Source organism: Vespula pensylvanica, chromosome 13, assembly GCF_014466175.1.
Source record: "Vespula pensylvanica isolate Volc-1 chromosome 13, ASM1446617v1, whole genome shotgun sequence".
Classification (NCBI taxonomy): Eukaryota; Metazoa; Arthropoda; class Insecta; order Hymenoptera; family Vespidae; genus Vespula; species Vespula pensylvanica.
The window spans coordinates 3246676-3271733 of NC_057697.1; the positions used below are offsets into that span (position 1 = coordinate 3246676).

Sequence of the window (25058 nt, forward strand, 5' to 3'; positions counted from 1 at the left end):
ATATATATATATACTCTTTTTTTGATCGCATCAGAATATTTATAGAAATATTAAAAAGATGAAACATTTTTACATAAAATACTTTCCTAGATATTATCCAATGAAAATTCATTTCCTATATCACTTTTTTTTATTGGAAATTACTACGAATCTTTTATTTTACTTATTTATTTATTTATTCTTCCCTTTTTTTTCAAGCTCTTTTTCTCTCTCTCTCTCTCTCTCTCACTTACTCGTTCCTATCTGACACAATCTATAGCACCCCCTTCCTTTATAGATCCTTTTGTCTTTAGCGTGCATTTTCTCATTAATACACCTTCATCCCCTAGCCCCTCCCCCTCCCTCCGAATAATTCGATAGACTATGCACCTTACTATAGATCGGCATTGACCGATAGATATGACAGAAGCGCAAGAATTTCCTTACATGAGATTCGTCCTGCCGTAATTAAAACACCCACGCTGATTTGATCGCGTTGAAAGACATTCTTTGATCAGATCAAGGCCACGAGAAATTGCTATGATAAAGGTGACCTTGCATGATGATGTAATTAACAACGAGAACGTTATGCCCGATTAATTATGCTTGATTTGAAAAAAAAAAAAAAAAAAAGAGGAAAAGAAAAGAAAAAAAAAATTTATTCATCAATACTTATTATTCTAAACGAACGAATAGAATCTTTATAGATCGATCTATTGTAATTTAATTTTACAAGTGTAACACGTGTAAAATTTACACGTATCGTTTCATCAAGGTACCCTTCGTTGACTTGGATTGAGAATCTTTTGTGGATCACTCTCATCCATGCGAATTAATAATAAAAATATACGTAAGTAATCACATAACTGATTTACCTACTAATTTACAACAAATGTGTTTTACAAGGGAAATTTACATAAATTATAAATTTACATTATACATTATACATTATACATTATACATTATACATTATACATTATACATATCTACAGGATAAATTAACATTAACAAGTCATTCTACGACTCTAGTTTTCTAGACTATTTAACACGTTGAGCGTATACGAAGAGATAAACTATATCGGATTAGTCGATAAAAATGAAACTCGTCGGCTTAATATTTCTTTTTCCTTCTTTTTTTTTTATTCTTTTTTTTTCTTCATCTTCATCCTCCTCCTCCTCCTCCTCCTCCCCCGAAGGAAAACCAATGGAAGAGAAAATGGACCGTAAAAAAGAGGTTAAGAGTAAAAATCGAATCGTAAATGCTCACCGTGCTAATAAGATCGATGAAGGCCACTTGTAGAGGAACGATAAAAATCGTGCACCGTAGTGGTATCCTATCTCTTATATACAGAAAAGAAAAACGATGAGAAAATCTAAAATGGAGAACAACAAGCTGGTTCTCGAATCCCGACGTACGAGTTACTTTGGCAACGAAAATGACACGACGTCTAATCTATATAGATATATATATATATATATATGCATGTGTGTATGTATGTGTGCGTGTATCTATCTATCTATCTATCCATCTATATATATGTATGTACATACATACATACATATATACATATATAGATATGTATGTATATACATGTAAGTACTTATGTTTAAAAAATATTCTCGGTATAGAGTTACGAAAAAAATAATATATAATAACAATAATAATAATAATAATAATAATAATAAACGCTGCTAGCAATATTCTGACGTTTAGAATCGTGCTTTTCCTTGTCTCTCGGACTTTAAAAATACTATTCACGTTTAAATATTCTCACTTAACTCGCAATACTACTTGCATTACCTAACGGCATATCGCTCGTGAAGATTCCATTCGAATTAGCATTATGACCCGTTGCAGTTGGAAACTCCGCGTGTTGGCGAACAAGACAGGAAGAGGGAGAGAGAGAGAGACAGAAGAGGAAGGAGAAAAGAGAGAGAGACAGAGAGAGAGACAGAGAATACAAGGAGGAACGTGATCGTACTCTTCAACTACCGTTATTTCTCCCCTCTTCCTCTTCCTCTTCCATCGCAGATTCGCCTAATCGTCGTGAAAAACCGCAGGGACTTCTAATACAACATATGGCTGGTTCTCGTTGCACCTACGAAGAAAAAAAAAATCAAAAGGATTAAATCGATCTTTTCTTTTCTTTATCTCTCTCTCTCTCTCTCTCTCTCTCTTTCTCGCACATCTTTGAAGCAAAGTATTTAAATAAATTGCAATTTTTGTTGGCACTCAGTTGAAAATGAAAAAGTCTTCTTTTGAGAAACTATTATCAAACATTTTGTCTTTGTTCTCTAATAAAAAGACAAGAAATGTGCAATGGAAATTTTTTTCTATAGATATCTAATCGTCTAATATTGTTGCTCTATCGATAAAATGATTGTTTGATTTTAATGAACGATATTTTTTTTCTTTTTATATATATATATATATATATATATATATATATATATATAAAACGATAACGATATACATGATGAAACGACATACAATTAAAGATGTAAATTCGTCGCTTACTTAATTGGCTCGAAGACGGGCCAAAATTACAATGAGCAATCAATTGGAAACGAAACCAGTCAATGGCATAAGCACAATTGTAAATAAACCCGACCGAAAAAAACACTTGCGCGTTTCAGGGCCGATATTATATCGTGGAACGAACGGATGTGTATCGAGTGGCAGAGGATGGGTTGGGGGTGAGGATGAGGACAAGTGGGTGGGGATAATGAACGAATTTCAAATCGACGTTAATCGACAATTCCTATATTCGAGACCGACGACGTCCCTCGAAATATCGAAAAATTCCAAATAAATCAATAGTGAGATTTGTGTGATGGTTCGACAAGAAGAAGAAAAAAAAAACAAACAAACAAAAAAATGAGAAACACAAAAGGAAATATATCCATTGGATACATACGATGAGATAATACAAATTTATTTCGAATCCGAATTTTTTTGAAAGACTTTCTCATAAGGATTCATTAACTTACTGTGCAAACTCGAAGCATTTGGTAAAGAGCTCGCTAATGGTAGTTCCATACCAGGATGCTCGTGAATCACAGTTTCAGTGATGTTGTTCTCAGCTTCGGAATGTGCTCTCCTATGCTCGTGTCCACGGCCATCGTTCTTCCGTCTTTTCTCGGTAACGCAACAACGTTGATCCCTTTGCAAAGTCATCTCGTGCGAATACATAGATTCGAGATTGCTGAAGGAATTGAAACGTTGTCGTCTTCTCGTCATCGCTTGATTCGCTCTTCTACCAACGACGCTTGATGTTTCGTGACTACCGCGCGACAGGTCGTTGCTTCTTTCACGACGTTGCAACGATTTCAACGAATCCTCGTAACCACTGAAAAAAGAAAAAAAAAAACACCACGTATCGTTTCCGATTTAAAAAAAGAAGGAAGAAAAAATTTTTCCCTCGAAATTTACGAGCAACTCTTTGGACGATTTTAGAAGAAAATAAAATTGGAGAAAAAATAATAAAGCAAAAATAAAAAGTAAAGAAGGAAGATAAATACTTAAGTTCGCCTAGAGTTTCTTTTTTTTTTTTCTTCTTCTTCTTCTTCTTCTTCTTCTCTTCTCTTTCTTTCAATTTTCTAATTAGAAAAGAACAATGGAAAGAAAAGAAGAAACGTTCGTTTCAATTAATTAACACAAAATGTTAGTGAAAATGAGAGATGATAATAACACTTCAATGTAATCCTTTATCACGGGATATGCGTTCCGACTTTTAAATATAAATATTTCTTTTCACTTATTTACGCGTTTACCCTTGCATTGTCAAACTGAATTGAGAAAAAAGACTTTAAATAAAATATTAAACCGTGTAACTTAAAGTTGAAGTTTCCTTTTTTCTTTCTTTTTTTTTTTTTGGAAATAGTTTAAATATCCCAGCGAGTATAAAAAGCTAAACAGCAAAAAGATGGGACAGTTTTTAAACATCCTCAGCTAACTCTCAGCTAAGAGTGTTTTAAGTTTTTATCGTTATAAATTTCTCGATAAACTTCGAAAGATAAATAAAATGGAATTCTTTACTCACTTGCTACTTTCACCGCTGGAAGGACTCGAGGAGTGACTGCAGTGACAAGAGGCTCGTGCTACGATTCCAGAGTCCTGGCCACTGGAATGCAAGGACGTTGCAGATGCCTCGAGTCCTTTCGTATTACCTGTCGTCCTCACACCATGTTTTCCACTACTTCCACCCATCCTGTGACAACGATCAACGTGACAATAACATTCGTTATCTTCTATTTTCGTATAAACGAAAAGAAAATTGAAATGTCTCTTCTGGACGATACCGAGTTTATAAAAAAAAAAAAGGAGAAATTATAACAATTAAAACTCTCCTCGTGTGTCCTCTCTTTCTAACCTTTTTCTTTCCTTCTCTCTCTCTCTCTCTCTCTCTCTCTCTCTCTTTATTGTTATTTTATTTTATTTTATTTTTTACTTAATTAACAAATGATTACATTCTATATCATCGTTCATTTATCTAAAATGTATTTTTAAAAATACAAAATTCTTTTTTCTGATGAATGAAATTCGCGTATGTCGTTCGATCCGACATCAGATATCGATATTCTATTTTATTCGTATTAATCGTTTATCGAAGAAATTAATAATAAATGGATCGTTTATATTTTAAAAGTGCTGTAAGTCCATTTTTCTTTTCTTTTTTTTTTTTTTTTTTTTAATGAGATATATAATTTGTGATTGATTCGATGTAAACTTTTTATTTATAACCAGTTAATATTTAATATCTTTAAAAAATGTCAGTACTTTGTGAAAATTGATCGATAAAAGAAATTGCGTAACGATTGATGATGAAAGTGATATAAGTTCAATTTCCACAGACATATTCAAAATATATTTCAAGCGATATTTAATTTTTCATGATCGAAATGAAATGATTTTTACAATCGACAGATTATGAAAATGGTGTAAGTCCACTTACAGCTCGTAAATATCTATATTATTTGAATCAAATTCGTCTAAAATGTATCGTAATAAATTGGTAGAAACGTTGTCAGACTTGACATGATTAATAAATATTTTTTGAATCGACTAATACAACTAACTTTTAATTTTCTCGAGACAATCAAAAAATGGAGTTGCACTATTTTAAGAATGAACGATCCAGATATCAATCGTTTGTACAATTTGATTGGACTCACGTGTGAAAGCGTACGCAGCCGGGTCCATGATCGCAGATACTCTGTCGCCTCGGCATTTCAGTACAAAAGGGTTCTGGGTCGTAACGAAGGCCATCGACGAAGGTTGGAAATAGCGGTGGTTTCTGCAATGTCGAGTCTGCCAAAGCAAAGCCAAGTGGACCACCGCTGGAGAACATGGCCTTCTCCCGGCGTCTACGGCTAACGAATCGAATTCGAGAAGCCCATTCAAAGTGAAAGAGAATAAATGAAGAGAAAGAAAATCATCGAGATATAGTAGATGAAGGAAAAAGAAAAAGAAGAAGCACAAGAAAAAGAAAAAGAAGAAGAAGATTTTTTATTTAATCTTCTTATTATCTAATATTATTATTTAAGAAAGTATTCTGAATAATTTCGTTCGATTATATTCGATATATTAGAAATGATATTAGAAACGCATATCTAACGCACCTATTATTTTTATATGCATGCTATTTTACGATGCACAGAATAGAGAGAGAGAAAGAAAGAGAGAGAGAGAGAGAGAGAGAAAGAATTAAGCAAAAAGAATGATAAATGTTAGTATCAGTTTATCAACGAATCAATAAAAGTAATAAATAGAAAAAATTTCTTTTTAGAAGAAAGTAATTCGAGGAATTAGTTCGGTATCGTCGTTGATCCTTCGATCGTAGTAGGATCGATATTTTCCGGTGATCGTGTTAAACCGTATGCCGCGTACCGTTTGTTCCTACGAACGCAGGTGACGCAGATTGCTGTTATTAGAGCACCAACGAAGACGACACATCCAAGTACGACCACACCAACTTCCAGTGTGGAAAGCATGTAACGATGATTTCTTCTTGGTGCATTACCAGCGATCTCGAGTACATGATACTCGTCCAGTTCACGTTTTATGTCCATCTTCTTATTGTGAAAAATGCTACAAACAACAGTGGACAATTAAAAATCGTATTGTTCGATCTTGATTTTTGTTTCTCTTGGAATGATTTTATTTATTTATTTTTTTTTTTCCTTTTACTCCCTTTTAATTTCAAGTTTAAAAGGTAAAAGAAATCAAATCAAATTGATAAAATCGAGAGATTATGAATCTTACTTATGCAATGTATCCATGTCGATCATTACATTCAGATGTGGATCAATAGCGTAGAGGTAGACGTCGGTACTGTAACAAAATTGCAGTACGTGCTGATCGGAAATCTCTCCGTAACGAAAGTGAAGACTTTAATACTTACGAAGTGGTGTCGATCAGGTTCTTTTCAATATGCGGCTCAAGCTTCCTGACACGTACGTCGAGGCCCGTTATATTGTGCAGAGTTCTGAAAAATATTATACGTTTTATTCTCAATCGAGAAAATACAGATAGATATTGTAGTGAACGTGAAAAAGAAAAAATACAACAAATATTTATGAACGAAACATTACCATACTCGTAACGCTGTGCGGTATGAATTCTTCAAAAAAAAAAAGAAAGAAAAAAGAAAAATAAAAAATCAAATATACGTACGCAGTAAAATTATCCAAATGCGGTTCGATATCGATAGGTTTTTGTCCAACAACCATGACCACTTGTTTTTGATCGTCAAGTACGTAAACCTACGTGCACAAATAAAAAATGAAAAGAAAGAATCACGAATATACCTGGTTGAATCGGTCGAATTTCTAACAAGCAACTACGAATTACGTGATAAATTACGTTCTAATTCGTTCTAAGAGTAGAAAAAAGAAGAAGAAAAAATACTAACAAAAACATTGGCAATGCCGCTACGTCCATTCTCGGCGCCCCGTCTATCCGTGGCCTTGACGTCGAAGCCAAAGACGCGACCAGCGTCACGAGTAAAACTGGCCACAGAACGAACTTGACCGCTCAATGGGTCAATGGCGAATCTCGGTGCATCTTCTCGTCCAAGAATTTGATAACGTATCTCACCGTTTATACCATCGTCCGGATCATCCGCCTAAACGAAAAACAAATACCTCATTTAAATTTCTCTGATCGGTTGACTCTTTGATGCACGCGATTTTACAAGAAAATAAAACGGAGAAATAATTACGAAAGAAAAAGAAAAATATGGGAAGAAAATGAAAAGCCAAGTTTGCGTTTGATATTTCTTTCTTCTCGTTTTCGTTTGCCTTTCTTTCTTTTAATATTAAAAAGAAACAAAAAAAATTGGAAAGAAAAAGAAAGTAACGTTCGTTTCAATTACTTAACATAAAATGTTGCTCAACATGAGAGAAGAAAAAAGAAATAACATTTTGATATCATTCTTTATCACGTAGTTAAACTGTATCATGCATAAAAGAATACCATGCAAATGAAATACGCCATGCATAAAAATCTAAGCAAGACAGTTGTTAACAGTCACCTAATTTCAAATAGTTAAATGAGATCCATTAGAAACGAATATTTCTATCGGTTCCTATGATCGTTTCGTTGTTTCAACGTTTAACCATAGGGAAATATTTAATTAGAAAAATAACGAGGACCCTTCTTATCGCGAATTCTTATCAAAGATCGTATCGGAAAAGTGAATGTCCAGTAACAAGAGAAAAAGAAGAATAAAAAAGAAAGAAAAGGAGAAAAATTGAAAGAAAGAAAGAAAGAAATCTAAACAGGTATCTAGATCAGTAGTTTTTCCAAATCCCTTATCTAATTAAGGATCTCTCGGATAAATCGTATTTGCATTATCATTCGAGCGAAAAGCAATCAATTTCGCGCAATTGCAGTTGAAGGAAAGGAGTGCTTTCGAGAAGAAGGGAGAGAAAAAACTCGAAATAAAACGTGACGGAAAAAGATAGCGAGCGAGAAAGAGAGATAAAGAAAAAGAGAGAAAGAGATAGTGAGAGAGAGAGAGAGAGAGAGAGACAGAGACAGAGAGAGAGAGAGAGAGTAAGCAACGATGAACTCGAAACGACTGGCTGTTGTATATGTGAGTTTTCTTGGGTCGACGACGTTTGTCCATCAAAGCTATGATAAACGACGGAGAGATATTCAAAAGAGATAGAAGAAATAATGAAGGATGAGAAGAGAGAGAGAGAGAGAGTGTTCTTTCCGGGCCGATCGTTCGGTACTCGTAATAATTAAAAAAAACTTGTGCTGGAAAGAAAAAGCAGAGCGAAGAGAAAGAAAGTAAATTGGTGGTGAGGTGAGATGGGAGTAAATAATGGGGAGGGGAGGTAGGGAAGGTGAAGAAAAATAAAAAGAGATGATATATCGTGAGATAGACGGACGGACGGACAAATAGACGGACAGACTGACGGATAGACGGATAGACAGAGCCGGTGAGATAAAGAGAAAAGAAAGATAGAAACGAATTAAAGAAAAGTAGGATAAAAGTAGGACAGCTCGGATAATAAAGAAATACTAGAAAAGGGAAGGCAAGAGGAAAAAACCCGAAATGAATTAAGGTCGAGTCACTTTGGCGCATACACAGAGATAGATAGGCAGAAAGAAAGAGAAAGAGAAACAGAGAGAGACAGAGAGAGAGAGAGAGAGAGAAATAGAGATCCATATGTACGGTTAGGTGGTTAGGTGGACAGGTTTAGTACGCGCTTGCGCTCGAGCATGCACTCATCAACACGTACGCTCACCTCTACTTTAACGACCTCGTAACCGTAGTGGGCAGTTGTGGGTATAGCAGCGAGGATGGGTCTTCCCTTTGACTTAAATCTCGGCGCATTGTCGTTGGTGTCCTTGATCCTGACGACGACCCTGGCCTCGTTGGGCGCGAGACCATTGAGCCTCTCACCAACGACCGGATAGATCATCACGGGCATCCCACGACCGAGCTTTACCCTATCGACCCTGACCTTAGCCTCATACCGATCTCTCATTTCCCTGTCGACGTTCGTAATCAGATACAACGAGCCGTTCCTCGAGTCGATAGAAAAGTGATCTCTGGCATCCGTGCCATCTGCAACGATGCTGTACCGTATGTGATCGCTTTGATAACCATCAGCTAAATCCAATTCAACGATCCAAATTGGTGGGACTGTATTTTCCTCGACCTCGACCTCGTAATATCGATGCCTGAACGTTGGGATCTTTTGGACCTCGTTAAAAGATTCATCCTGATCGTTCTTTTCTTTTTCCTCATCGTCATCGTTCTTGTCGTCGGTTTTATTGTTATTGTTGTTGTTGTTGTTGTTGTTGTTGTTATTGTTGTTGTCTTTATCATCGCCGTCATCTACGTTAATGATCTCCACAGTCACCACAGCTGTAGATGTCATGCTAACTGGAGAACCCAGATCACTCGCAGTAACTATCAATCGATGATTCTTTATCTTCTCGTAATCGAGATTGGAAATCGTTGTTATGGAGCCCTCTTTACTATCTATCGTAAAGTATTGCTTCTCTTCGTGGCCTGGACTAACCAGATCGAATAATATCAATCCGTTTCCATTCCCTGCGAAGTCGCTGTCGTTCGCATAAACCTTCCCTACGAAAGTACCGACCGGACTGTTTTCAAATATCGACGTACGATAGACCGGTATTGGTATTCCGCGATCATCATTCTCTAATTCGTCGTAATTATAAAAACTCGGGGAATTATCGTTCACGTCCAAAACGTTCACTTCAATCTCAACGGTTGAACTCAAAACTGGCGAACCGTCGTCGCGAGCAAGTAGAACCAAACGATGAACTGGTTTCCTTTCTCTATCGAGTTTTCCATTTATCCTTAATACACCGTCACGTGGACCAACGTCGAATATCCACGTTGAATTATCGTTATCATTCTCTTCGTCCATTCCCCCAGATATTATCTCGTAATTAACATTAGCATTGACACCAAAATCATTGTCCACAGCACGGACCGTACCAATAGTGTGAGCCATGTAAATACCTTCGGCAAGGTCAAAGGTATACCAGGATTGATCAAAGACAGGTGGATGATCGTTTACATCCACTACGTGTATTCTGACAGTAATGTTATCTGAAAGACCACCACCGTCCTTAGCAACAACTATTAAACGTACGTTCCTTTCCGGTGGGAGAGAACGAGCAACAGAAATTTCTGCGGTTCTTGAGTCCAACAAAAAATATCTTCGACCTATCGAATCCTGTTTCGATTGTTCGATCATGCTTAAATTCCCTCCAGATATCGTCTCGTTTTGTATACTATAACTGATCTCAGCGTTAATTCCTTCGTCCTTGTCCTCTGCCAACAATCGTATTATAGGTGCACCTATTGTCACGTTCTCTGGTACCAATAGTAACGGTGATTTCCGTTCGTTCGCTCGTTTCGTTTCGTTTCTTCCGTTGATCGTCGTTGAATCGTCGATTTTATTCGTACCAGTTACGATTGATTCTTCGTCCGGTTGATTCGATACCTTAACCCCTTGATCGGGTAGGACGATCATACGAATAAATTTCGGATGATTATCGTTCGTATCTTCGATTATGATTTTTAAACGTGCTGTTGATCTCAAACCACCTTGAATCGTATCAACAAAAAGAAAGAAAAAAGATTACAATAGTATATAAATAAAAAAGTAAAAAATACAAAGATTATAATAATAATAAAATTAAACAAAAAAAAAACTATCAATAATCTCATCGTTCCTTAAAAGTGTCTCTCTTCGAAGGTTTCATTTAAACAACGTCAAAGTCAACATCGAAACGAATAAAAATCCTCGATAGATTTAGTAGAATGAATATTAAAGCTTTACCCCCATCCTCGGCGACCACTTGAAGATCATAGATTGCTCCTTCCTCTCGATTCAAACTCTCCTCTTTGCTACCCTCAAAGAACACTCGAGCATTCCTAGGATCGATTCTGAATAGGGAACAACCTTCTCCGGTCAAACTGAAAATAAACTCTTGGTTAATACCCTCGTCTTTGTCGGTAGCAGCGATAGGATTGACCATGACGACTTCCGTTCCATGGGGACTGTTTTCCAATATTCGTCCTTCGTAAGAAGACGAGCTAAAAACTGGTGGGTGATCATTCTCATCGTCGACGATTACTCTTATCTGAAATATCAAAAATATTCGATAAAAAATAACGATTCGCATGCATAAACGATTGTGTTCATTCTTTTTTTCTTTTTTTTTTTTTTCTTTTTTTTTTTTTAATTAAACATTCGCATCGTTTATGGTGATAACAATAAATCAAGTGTATAAGAAATGGATTATAATTATAAATGATAAAGCGAAAACGATAACATACTTGAATGACACGAAGCCCTTTAGAACCTTCGGCTATCACAGTAATACTATAATTCTGTCGAGTCTCTCGATCAAACCCATTGGGTGCGTAAAGGGTACCGTCCTTCGTGATACTTATGTCAGGCACGTCCTGTTGATTGACGATAAGAAAACTCGTAGCAGAGGACGCGGAAGTTGTACCATTATCTGATAACACAGACCCTATGTACGTGCCCGGAACATTTTCTTTAACGTGAAAAACGAGAGGTGCTGTCGTCGCTCCCCTGAAAATTTTTTTTTTGTTTTTTTTTTTTTTTCTTAAACGCGCAAAAGTATCTTCCATAAATTCGGGATCATAATCTCATCACAAAATTTAAAAAACGAATTTGAGAACGATTATTCTTACTTTTTATTTTCTTCTTCTTCTTTTTTTTTTTCCATTTCAAAGTTCAACGTTTGAAGGGAAAAAAAAGAAAAAGAGAAAAGAATATTCATATTCATCGTTGCGATAAAACTTACGTCACAATCGTAATCACGATTATAATCGTAATCGCGAAGATATTTCTTTTTTTTTTTTCTTTTTTCTTTTTTTTTTCTTCTGAAGTTTTCGACGTTCGCAAAAACGATATCGATATCGATGTTAAAAATTAATTTGAGAAATATTAAATCGATTTAATGCTCGACTTACTTTGTTAAGGCACCTTTCTCGTCGTTAGGATCGACTACATGAATCGATACGTTCGTGATTAGTGTGAAATCCCTTTCGTCTGTTACAACACCTTCGAACTCGTAAGTGGAACGTTCGTATCGTTCGATTTCGTCCACGACCGTTATCGTTCCTGATCGTTCCTCTACAGCGAAGGGAACTGAAACACCATATTGGATATGTATACAGCATGTGTTACGTATTACCATAGAATAAAGTGAGTGAAATTTTTATGACGAGTTTTTCCACTACGTTGATATTATATTGATATTCGGGTCTCTCTCAAATACACTTAAAAATATTCTAATTGATTTTTAGTAACCTACGAAAATTTGACCAAGCTCTTAATCTATGTAAAATTACATTAACATTAACATCAGATGACATTAACGTAAAAATTAACATTAAAATGAAAAAGTTAAGCCATCGATTAATCTAAACCCGAATTTGTCGATCGATTGATCTACTTAAGAGTATCTTCGAGTTAAGAATTTTTTCACTTGAGTAACTATTTGTATTAGATGAAGATGTTCGTTCCAATATTTAACAGGTAAGATAGATAGATATATATTTATTTAGGAGATAGAGTAATGTACGTCTATTTATTAAATTTAATTTTAATTGATTAAGAGAAAATCGAATATAGAAAAGACAAATTTTTTATATCTCGATAAGGATTTTTTAAAGAGTACCTCCTTCCTGATAACTATGAAGAAGATCGTAGATAAGATCGCTCGTCTTAACAGCATCGTTAATACGAATTTGACCAACGCTGGTACCGACGGGCACATTGGCACCGACCCAAAACTCGTAAGGTGCTCCAACAAAATCAGGTTCCCAAGTATCCGGTCCTGAAACGAGATAGATCGGAGATCAATAGAAAAGAAAATGATAATAAATTTTTATTGATATCTGTTGCTCTTTAAAGAGCCCTCGTCTATTCACCGATAATAATAATAATAATAATAATAATAATAAATCGATAATAATAATAATAAAAATAATAATAACAATATGCAATTATTTTCTGATCGATTCAAAGTACAAACATGTCTCCGCCGTGACATTTCTATTACACAACGACGTGTTTACTTTTCTCTTCAACGATAATTCGCGCAAGTAAAAAACGCAACAAGCTCTTTTTTTTTCTCTTTCTCTTCTTTTAATGCTCATCTTTACACCATTCCTTCTTTCTTTTTTTTCTACTTCTCTCGTTTCCTTTTTTATTGTGCTTCGCTTCCGTAAAACAAACGAAAAAGAATCGTGATTTCACTTTCTAAGGACGTTTATTCCGTTAATTGCGTGACACTTTGTTCGAGATAATCGATCGTTTATCACGAAATCGATTGAAACGATCCCGACGTTGTTAAATAGAGAAAAGAGAGAAACAGAAGTATTATTTTTCTTTTTGAAACACGATCAGGAGATTGAAGAAGACGATGACGACGTCGATGATGACGATGATGACCATGATGACCCCGACGACGACGACGACGACGACGACAACGATGACGACGATGACGACGATGATGATGACGACGACGATGATGATGATGATGATGATGATGATGATGATGATGATGATGATGATAATGTGGAACGCACGTAATCGACAGGCGAATCGGTTGTATCGTTCCGCGTGTAAGAAATCGAAAGAAGAAGGAAATTACCGTCAGGACGGAAAACATCCACTGTAACGACCGCCAATGAGAATCGCCTTTCACTCGGATTCGCTGGTTGATCCGCAGCCTCGACGAAGATCGCGTGTCTTCCTTCGATGATCGGGGTTTCCGCGAGCGTAATAACTCCAGTATTCTCGTCAACCAGGAACGGTGGGACACGTGTACTAGAATTTCCTGGCTTTTGTAAAGTATATTTGACTTGGCCATTCGTCCCTAGATCATCGTCGATCGCATGTACCTGTCCTAGTACAGTACCGATCTTAGAGTCCGCTCTTGCTACTAACTCGTAAAGATTTCCAGGCACGAAGATCGGATTATTATCGTTTGCGTCTAACAAACTAACGTGAATATCTACCGACGAACCATTAGACCTTTCTCCATTGACGAAAACAACGCTTGGTCTCTTCTCAATAGCGTATACTTTCATTCTCAAACGGTCTCTAGTTTCTCGATCCAAAACGTTTTGATCCTTGACCGTTAACCAACCCGTTCTTGGATCTATCGAGAACGCACCCGATGGATCGTACAAACGAAAATCAAATTCACCGTTCACTCCTTGATCCTTGTCACGCGCTATAACCTGTAATACGCTGAAACCGTTCGGTAAATTTTCAACTATGCTGATGTTGTATAAGTCGACCTCGAATTCCGGTAGATTGTCGTTCAAATCCAACACCTCTATTTCTACCCTTGCCATTGCCATCTTCAAAGGATTGTCGATTTGCGAGGCATGAATTTGAAGGGCGAACGTGTTATTAGGTAAATTACGTTCTTTGTCAAGATCGATCGGACGTTTCAAGTAAAGCGAGCCATTCCTCGGGTCCAAATGAAAGTAACCACCTTCGTTTCCTGATATTATGTCATATCTTATAGAGACGTTGATGTCGTGATCACGATCCACCGCGTGAATCGCCGTCGTGAAGTTTATTTCCGTGAAAATTGGCCGATCCTGTACGGAGAAAGTACAGTCAAATGTATAATAAAGGAATTTCTTCCGTAATAATTATTCAAAAAGCGTTAACAAAACTAATCGACAGAGAATCTGTCGTTTCGATCTAACGAAAAGACGAGGAACGACGAAGAACGATACGAATGATCTATCGTAGAAAGTTACATTATTGCTTTAATCAAATATTGTAATGATAATTCGATAATAAAGGATTGACAAAAAGAAAGAGAGATAAAAAGGAACAAACGAACAAAAAATAAAAAAAAAAGAAAGATTTCATCCGATCTTTTATAAAACTGTTTTTTATTATTATTGTTTGGTTTTCTTTTTTTTTTCCCTTCTCTTTCCCGGTTGAAACTTGAAACCAATCGAAATCTCGTTTGTTGCATTTAATTCGAAATTAGATGTTAATACGTGTTAAGTATAACCTTCTTCTATATAATATTCATTCGTTGGATCATTATGTATCTTTCTAAAAAAAAAAGAAAAAAAGGTAACACGCGAAGTGAAACGAACGTTGCCAACGTGAAAGTAATAACGATCTTTAAACCACTGTACTTTCGGTGAAGAAACGATGAGAATGACTTTCTTTTAATTGTACTTATTAGTCAACGTCTGTCAACGCGAATACTACGACACGGCTTATGTTTGTTTCTTCATTATAATCCTCTTTTACCTTTTTTTGATAGTTAAATATCAATTATGAAAAAAAAAAAAAAAAAAAAAAAAAAAAAGAAAATGATTAAATAGACGAATATGAAATATACTTTACGTGGATCTATTAATTCATTAACGATCTATAATTTATTAAACAGTACACGATCGAAATTATTAACGAATGAAATGAATGAATTCTTTTTATCTATTATGTTTCTCATTCTTACCGGCATTGGATAAAACTCATATATTTTCGTTTTGTACACGTCCCGTGTAAATTTTGGATCGAGATCGTCGTTATCCAGTACGGTTATCCTAACCGTTGTTTTATTACTCTTCGGTGGTACACCACGATCCTGAAAGTTTTAAAATAAAGACAAACCCGACGGTATAAAAATAAAAATAAAAATATGATAATAAAAAGAATCCCTATGTGTAAACACTCACAGTAGCGGTGATCACGAGCGTGTACTCGCGATCGCCATTATCGTAATCCAATGGTTTACGTAGTATCAACGCTGTTCTGTGTCCAGATTCAAGAGAAAATTTTCCCTGTTCGTTTCCTTTCACTATCGCATAATGAATATCGCTATTCGGTGTATTAGGTTTGTCTCCGTCGGTCGCATGAATCCCACGGAATATCGTCACACCTGAAATTCGTTAGAACGAATTTCTTTTATTTATATATATATATATACATATATATATATATATATGCATGTATGTATGTATGTATATGTATATATTCGTACGGTTAAATTTCTCTTAAACGTTATATTCAAACTTTCCCGTGAAATTTGCGATAACGAAAGAAATTAACTCGAACTAACTTCTTCTTCTTCTTCTTCTTCTTCTTCTTCTTCTACAACTATTACTCTTTCTGTCTGTCTATCTATCTATCTATCTATCTTTCTCTTTCTCTTTCTGTATTTTGGATTCCAACGAGACACTCGCGAAATTTGGCAAAACTTTAGGATTAAACGAAATGGATCTAACAAAAGGAAGAGAGGAAAGGGAAGAGGGTAGGAAAGACTTACGGAAATCCTACTTTGTTATAGGTCAACGAATTCACCGTAATCTCGTTCAGAATTTCGTTGAACAAGAACAGCGTCCCGTTGAAAACTCTTCCGGTAAAGAAATTTCATCGAACTATTTCTATATATATATGTGTGTGTGTGTGTGTGTGTGCGTGTGTGTGTGCGATTAAAAATTTTCTTACGACATTTTTCTTACGAAGCATCGTTACATTACCCATTTAATAATTTTATCGTTTGCCTATCGTCAGTTTATTTTCTTGTAGATCGCGAAATTTCACAAGGATTTATAATTGTTTACTTCATAGTTTAATATTTAAATTAGATTTGACGAAGGCAAATTAGAAATAAAGGGAGGAATTTATTTAAATATTTATATCATTTCTCCTACGGTTCCAATAGAGAATTTTAAAAGTGTTCATGAATATTTCAGTAGTCGTAGCTTTAAACACAAATACTATCATTTGTCTTTAACTGAAGTAGATACTACTTCAGAAGAGATAAGTATAAAGTGTTTTGAAAACGATTTAACGTAGGTTCGTTTCGTTACAGTCAGGTAGAGTTAATCGTTCATACATATATTATTTATATATACATATTTATCGGAAAGAGATAGTTAAGTAGATAGATATGTCTTACCGGTCGATGTAAGCTCGTCCACTGTCACATGATAAGGAGCATCGATAAATTCTGGTGCATGATCATTAATATCCTCGATATATACGGTGACCGATAAATGCGATGATACCTGAACAAAAACGTACTCGTCTTATTTAATTCTCATTTATTTAGACCATCCTTCTATTTCATCTAACTCTTCGAATGAAATCCCTTTAAATTAACATCGAATTAATTATCAGAAAATCTTATCGAAAATTATCTAAATAAGCGATATTATATCGATTACAATCGTTAAGAAAAAATAAAGTAGAAAAGAAGAATACTAAACGGTACTTATACGTTCACGACGTTCAACATTACTTAAGTATTTTCTCACGTGAGTAAATCGATTTAATAGACGATATCGCGGATTAGGAATAGATGATAAATAGATATACAGTTACAAGCTTAGCAGTATCACGATTTTCAATCTCCGTTATCCAACACAGTGAGAAGAATTCTCTCTGTGATAATTTAATATTAAATCTTTGCCGTATATCATTTATTTTTCCCCTTCAAACGATGAAAAGATTCTGATGGTTAACTGCGCAAGGAATCAAAAAAAAAAAAAAAAAAAAGAAGAAGAAGAAAGAAAGTAAAAAGTGTCACGCTTTTGAAAATTCACTCAGAGAAAGAAAGATCTGATAAACATCGAGTTGACCGAACCGCATTCCTCCTAATATCGCGTTACGTAAATGTTTATTAATGCGTGACGGAACACTAGAAAAAAGAGAAAGAAAAAGAAAAAGAAAAAAACGCTTGTAATCAACGACGTCCATACGAAAAGAGATAGCTTTAGTTAGACCGGTACCTAGAACGCTCTAATTAACGTTTAACGAAAAAGCGAAAGTATAACATATGCGAGAGAGACATATGTATATGTATATGTATTCGAGCATTCACCAAGGTGTCCCTGCCATCGGTATAATCACAGATGACCCGGAACTTTAACAGATTTCTAGGTGATTCCGCATCTACTAGATCCTCCAATGAGTGTGCCAACGTCACTGAAACGTGAGTCCCATTCACATCTTTGTATGAAAAGAAACGACTGTCCTCTTCCTGAAACATTCATACACAAAAAATCGTCCTATGAAACAAAAAAAGAAAGAAGAAGAGAGAAGGAAAAATGATTTAAAAAAAAAGACATCGAACGATACACGTCCTTTTCTTTTTTTTTCTTCCTATATTTTTTTTTTTTTTTATTTTTTTATGTTTTGTTTTTCTTTTTAATTTTTTTTTTTTTTTTTTTTTTTTTTTCATTTCTTTTTCAAACAGAACTTATATTACCTAACAGAAGGTTCAACTACGAATGAAAGTTTAAAAAGTGAAATGTACCTTGTCTACTGGAATAATAGTAAGACGATTTCTAGGATGTGCTTCCAAAGATAATATCTCCGATCCTTCACGAAGGTTTTCTGGGACTCTGACGAACTTCAAATATTCTCCGATCGGATAAAATTGACATCCTGAAAGATTCGTCAAATGTACATACATGCACACATACGTACATATATATATATATATATATACATATATACATATGATGGATATAATGATCGTAATATTAAGACTCGTAATATTAGCTTGATTAAATAATCAAGTGTTACGTGGAAACAGACGATTAATTTGTATGGCCAAAAAGAATAGAAATAAAAAGAAAAGTAATTTGTATCAATTAGGATCGTTAGAATAACGAATCTCTAACTTAAAAGATAAACGTATTACGTAAAACATATTTTCATTAAACTGCAATAAATATCCTATGGAAATATCTGCAAATTTAAATTAATACACTCGATTGATATCGTGAATTCTATTAAAATTAAATTAATTTATAATCGATCTGTTGTCACAAATAATGTTTAGATAAATTTGTTAAATATAATGAAAATGTGATCCGAAGAACGCAGAGTACGATGATCTTAGTACGCAGGCATAATAAAATCTCCCTCCCACCTCCCACCCACCCAAGCACAAATACAAATCTACTCGACAACTCGTACGAGCATCGATCGTTTCGTAATCGTTGTTTTAACCTTTCACAATGTATTATTTTTGCTTTCAGTCGTGCGTAAAATATAATTTTCTCGAGCAGCAAACTACGACCAGGTTGTAATACAACACATAAACGAATTATTATTTGCGAATTAAATATGTTTTGTACGTAAAATAAGTTCCTCGAAATGTGTGTATATATATATATATATATATATATATATATATATGCACAGTATATGTAAAAGTATATTCTAAGTGAAAGGAATCAGCAATGATTTTTCTTTATTTCTAACGAATTTACATGTAGATCATATTTATCGGCAACTCCATTAATCCAACCACCTAACCGATCTTTATCTCGCTTCAAAGAAAATCATTAAGCGTGGCGAAAAACTAGTTACGAATTCTTCATGTGATATCAACGTCGTAACGACAACTCGACGACTCATTACAAAAATTATATCAAAAACAAATCGTAAAATCATACGAATGTTAAACCTTTCGTTTGCTATATACTTTTTTTTTCTTTTCTTTTTTTTTTTTCTTTTTTTTTTCATTCTTTTCCTCGATACAGGAGATATTAAAGTTTCGTTGAGCTTAGAACAATTTTTAAAGATCGATAAATCAAAGATGGAAGAAAAAAATATTGAGAAAAATCTAAAGGAATGCTCGTTCGAATTCTATTAACAACGTTTAATGAGATATTCAACATTGCAATTCGCATAACCTCGGAATTGAAATTCCATCGGAAGTTAGAACGGCGTTAGAAATTCGTAAATAAACGATTCACGACTTGCACGTACTGCAAGCACGTAAATTGTAACCGAGAAAGTTTTAATAACGTAGTCGTCGTTGAGTTACGCAAACGAACGGAAGAGAGGTCTCAAACTCGTGTCCCTCCGCTATGTCCCTCTTAGTCCTTGCTTCACCGATCTCTCGTTTTGTCTCGTTTAACAGGAGATTTCGATCTATCATCGTAGGATTTTATCTTTTATTATTTATAATTTTTTTTCTTTCTTTCTCTTTTTTTTTTTTCTTTATAACGAAACATGCTCCGTGATTGTTAGTATCTTATTACACCGATATTATATATTTCGAAGATATAGAAAAGTTGTAGAATTTTTTTTTCATTATTTCTTCTTTTTTTTTTTATTATTCTTATTAAAATATCGAGAACGTTCAGAACGGGTCTAATAGTTAAAAAATTGTATACTGCGTGAAATTTCTACTTGAAGTGAACGTACAAAAGTATGAAAAAGAAAAAGAAAAGAAAAGAGAAGAGAGAAAAGAATTTGTATCATTTCCTCATGACGCTTTTTTTTAAAGTTAAGCAGAATTGTTCTTTTTTTTTTTCTTTCTTTCTTTCTTTTTTTTTATCGATCTTTTAACAACTCTAAATTCTTTTAAAAATGAATTAAATTTGGTAATACTCGAGACATGAAAAGGATTACATGAAAAAAATATATTCTTTAATTCAAAGAAAGATGAATCAATTAGTTACCGAGATATTTCTCCCATGATCATTTTTCAAAAATGATACTTCAAGCAAAGTGCTATTTAAAGCTTTTGCTACTGATCGAGGGGACGCATGTCGCGGCATAACTTTGATCATTTTAAGAATTTAAAAATTTCCTTGACCGCATATTCTTGGTACGTCGAAGAAATTAAAAAATCTGAAAGAAAAGACGACAAAAAAGAAAGAAAGAAAGAAAGAAAGAAAGAAAGAAAGAAAGACAAGGAAATAATCGATCCTCCAAAAAAAAATTCTAAACCGTAACCCTCCCCTTAAACGACCTTCAACGATACATAAAAATTCTATAATAAATTAACCAAACAACAAAAATATCGTCCTAGTTGTATGTAAATACGTACAACGTACATATATATTGTATGTAAATACGTACAACAAATATATATGTATGCAAAAAGAAAAAAAAAAAGAAAAAAATATCGCAGTAACATAAACTGAGAGCTGATGGATAAAAAATTGAAACTATTTACTATTTACAGTTCTCTGAATGGCTAATCCTTCGTATGGGAGATCACGTGACAATGCAAAGTAGGATATGAGCACGATACCATCACGAAGTCCCACAAGGTCTTCCAACGTTTTCTAACGATACTCCTCGTGTGCCGAAGAAGGAACACAAGAGTTTCTCAGGATTGTATCAATGGAGAAAAGAGAATTAATGGACGTATGCATTGCATCGCGTCTTAGTTGTTTCGATCGTTCGTTAAGTCGAGATATACACATACGAGAAGACAGCCATTTTTTTTCTTTTTCTTTTACATATATATTCTTTTTTTTTTTTTTTTTTTTTTTTTTCATTTTTTCTCTTCTTCTTTTTCTCATTCCTAACTCACGCGCTTTCCAAGAAAACCAACACTATTGAAACCACTACTTATTGAATATCTGTACGTTCGTGTATATTATCGTTTTACTATCATTTTATTTTATCTTATTTTGTTTTATTTTATTTTATTTTGTTTTATTTTGTTTTGTTCTTTATTCACTCGTATCTCTCTCTTCTTCCTGTTCGTAACAAAAATTACGACTTCCGTTGTGGTAGGATAAAAAAAAAAAAAAAAAAGGAAGAAAAAAGAGAGACCCAAAAAAAAGAGGAAAGTAATCGGATTAAAAGTAGAACTGGGAATATTTTAGCAACGATAATTATTCCCGCGCCTTTTACTTTATTAAACTTTACTATCTGAAATTGGTCGAGCGTGTCGGATGGATCTAATAAATTAACCGAAAAACTATAAAATCAAAAAGTCATGATATTATCGAAAGGTAACAAGCCATTTCTCTACTTCTGTGTTTTATCGTCCGACATTAGCTAAACTTAGAATTGGTAATAACCAGTTTTATTTAAATTGTAGTTACGTAACTTATATAAACTACTTCTTAGTAAGAAGAACTTTTAAAAAATTATATAACTTTATATACAGATATAAATGCATGTATGACACGTCGATCAAGAAACACATTTTTCACATTTTATTCGGTGTTCCTGAAAATAAGAAGAAGAAGAAGAAGACCAGGAAGAAGAAGAAGAAGAAGAAGAAGAAGAAGAAGAAATTAAAAATATTATTATATCGATATTTCATCTATGAATTTCACTTTAAGCTCGTAAACAGGCAATTTCACTTTAGCCATGGTATATGATGTGATATAGCTTAACGTAATGCAACGTAATCGAATTCTTCCGGTTATTCGAAAAACGACGAAAAGCTTGAGAGTTACGAAGGAACGTATCTCATAAAAAAAAAAAAAAAAAAAAAAAGAAGAAAGAATCAAAATACATCCCGGATATTTTATACTAATAAATAAATAAATTTATTCTGCAAAAAAAAAAAAAAGAAAGAAAAGAGAAAACGATCACTACTGATATTAAACGTTAATTCGATCGAAAAGATTTTAATCGATTCGATTAGAAGAAAATTGTGTCGACTGATATTTCTGAAAAAAGAAAAAAAGGACAAAAAAATCTTCAACAAATAGAAAAGTAATACGACGTTTCAATGACCACAGTGAAAATACAGTGATCCATCGCGTATACGAGTGTGTATAACCCCCAAGCGAAAGAAGTTTCTATATCTCTTACTGAAAGGATCGTATCTCAATTTATTCGGGTCGTACAACTATCGGATTCTCGATCCGATCGGATTTCAAGCTCGTGCGATGCATCGTACACGTTTACCCTCGTACGTTTTCACGTGTCCGATCATTTCATGGATAAAACTCGCACTCGAAGTGATTTTTACGATTAACTTTATATATACATATAAAATTTTGTAATATATATATTTAAAAAAATATATATGGAGTGAGAAAGAGAGAGAGAGAGAGAGAGATGTGTCAAAAACGAATCTTATTTGTATAGATTATAGATTTCAACAAAATAATATGTATATAAATAAACAAATAATATATAATATAATAAGTAAATATATCTATATAAAAATAAAAGATATATATACATATATATATATAAATAATATATAATTATATCATAATTATTATATTCTATATATATATATTATATTCTTATTATATTACTTGTTATATTACTACATAATATTATTGCATATACAATATATGTGTGTGTGTGTGTGTATATATATATATATAATTTTCTAGCGATATGTAGAGAATGTATCGGAATTCTTTGAAATATCCTAGTGAACAAAGTCGATCGAGTGTTGCATGTGAGGCCACAGGTGTACGTCGAACTTACTTATCACGTTGGACTTTCACCATATCGCAAGGAGATTGGTGCACGTTTTACGATAGCCATAGCGTACATACATACATACATACATACATATATATATATATATATATATACGTACATACTCACTTCTCGGCTTTTTTCCTAACGAGTTTCTCCACCTTTAGACGTCACTATCTCTGGTCTGAGTAACACTCCTGTTAAATGCAGTTTTATTATACATTAAGTATACCTACGGATGTATACAGTAAAACTTGTTACATGGATACGTAACGTTATTACATAGCAATCAACATAGATTGACGAATAAACGAAACAAATAAACGAAATATATAATATATATATATATATAAAGAAATATATTAAATATATTATATATATATATAATATCGAAAAATATAAACATAAAAAAATAAAATCCTACCTTTGAAAATCATCCCTATCTAATTTACCTTCAAACATGGGCGCTAACGCGAACAAGGCACGATTTAAAGCCAGAAAATTGCTACTACGGCCTGACTGTGTGTGAAACTGTGTCAATGTCGTCGTCGTCGTCGTCGTTGTCGTCGTCGTCGTCGTCGTCGCGGCAAACTTAATTAATGGAAATTCAAAATGAAAACTTATCAACTCGAAATTCGTCCTTTAGCTATAGACTACATATACATATATATATATATATATATATATATATATATATATATATCGATGCTATATAATGCAACTAGATAGAATACTAATCCAGTGAAAGATAATTTCTTAAGGAGTAACCGAGCGTAACTTTTTTCATCCGAGGTAAGAACTCGAAGAAGCTTAAAACCTTTCGTCATAAAGGATCGTAAACAAATGAGAAAAAGAGCCGAACCGAAAGCTTCGTAAGAAAATCCGTTTGTCGATTTGATCTCTTTCTCTCTTTCTCTCTCTCTCTCTCTCTTTCTCTCTTTCTTTTTCTCTGTCTCTTTTCATTTTTTTCTCTTTCTTTCTATCTTTCTTTTTTCCATTCTTCTCCTTGAAGGCGATCTCTTCCTTTTCATATAAACAGCTTCATCTTCGCAATTCTCTCTCTCTCTCTCTCTCTTTCTCTCTCTCTCTCTCTCTCTCTCTCTTTTTATTCATCTATATATCTATCTATGTATCTATCTATCTATCTATCCATCTCACTCCTTTCTGGTCTATTCGAAACGAAGAGGATTACTTTTGAGAAATGAACGGACCAAGAAAAAAAAGTAGGAGAAGAAGAAGAGGAAGAAGAGAAAAAACGAGTCCTGCATCTTCGTCAAAATATCTCCAATCTGACAATACGCGTCCTCTTAGATATATATTACTAGATATATACATTATATGTATTTAGTATAGTGTATATATATATATATATATATATATATATATATATGTATAGATTCAGGAGAGTGTTCGTATTTAAAATTGAAAACACAAGAATATATATTTTCTACTTCGCGCAAACCGTATAAGAAAATATTTCCTTTTTTTTTTTTTTCTCTTTTTCCTTAAAGAAGCTTTAAGGCTTGGACGATACGATTGTACTAAGAGAAGAAGAAGAAGAAGAAAAGAGAAAAGGATTTTTTATAAATTGAACTCTCTCCTGCGATAATGAAATGATCGTGCGTTCTTGTTTAACAATTAAAAAAAGAAAAAGAAAAAAAGTTTCGATATATTCTATTGTAATATTCTTAATTAAATATTTTTCTTATATACATACATACATACATATATATATATATAATTAAGCTTAATATATATTATATATATATTAATATATAATTATATACCTACACAATGATAATTTTATATATATATATATATATATAAATGTGTGTAATAAA

The 25058-nt window shown here is 33.7% G+C and overlaps 2 protein-coding genes across 3 annotated transcripts in view; both read right to left on the bottom strand.

Annotated features, from left to right (window-relative positions):
* The window catches only part of LOC122633838 (neuropeptide SIFamide receptor-like), a 66598-nt gene extending 53072 nt beyond the window's left edge, over positions 1-13526 (bottom strand). The window contains exon 1 of one of the 2 annotated variants that reach the window (XM_043822245.1): positions 13482-13526. The gene's annotated coding sequence lies outside the window, so the exon portion shown is untranslated. The remainder of the gene's footprint in view (positions 1-13481) is intronic. The other variant, XM_043822246.1, reaches the window with a different exon arrangement.
* On the bottom strand, positions 1656-23679 carry LOC122633949 (cadherin-89D). The gene is made up of 22 exons (XM_043822446.1): positions 23642-23679; positions 23347-23378; positions 18323-18453; positions 17888-18046; positions 16964-17072; positions 15738-15940; positions 15518-15646; positions 13673-14633; positions 12695-12853; positions 11985-12162; positions 11319-11580; positions 10819-11122; positions 8740-10583; positions 6894-7106; positions 6656-6744; positions 6384-6467; positions 6245-6313; positions 5870-6070; positions 5155-5352; positions 4023-4190; positions 2971-3329; positions 1656-2078 (listed from the first exon to the last, which is right to left on the bottom strand). Exons 1-22 carry the CDS (start codon positions 23677-23679, stop codon positions 2047-2049), a joined length of 5922 nt encoding a protein of 1973 aa, XP_043678381.1. The 3' UTR covers positions 1656-2046.
* Positions 23680-25058: the final 1379 nt, after the last annotated feature.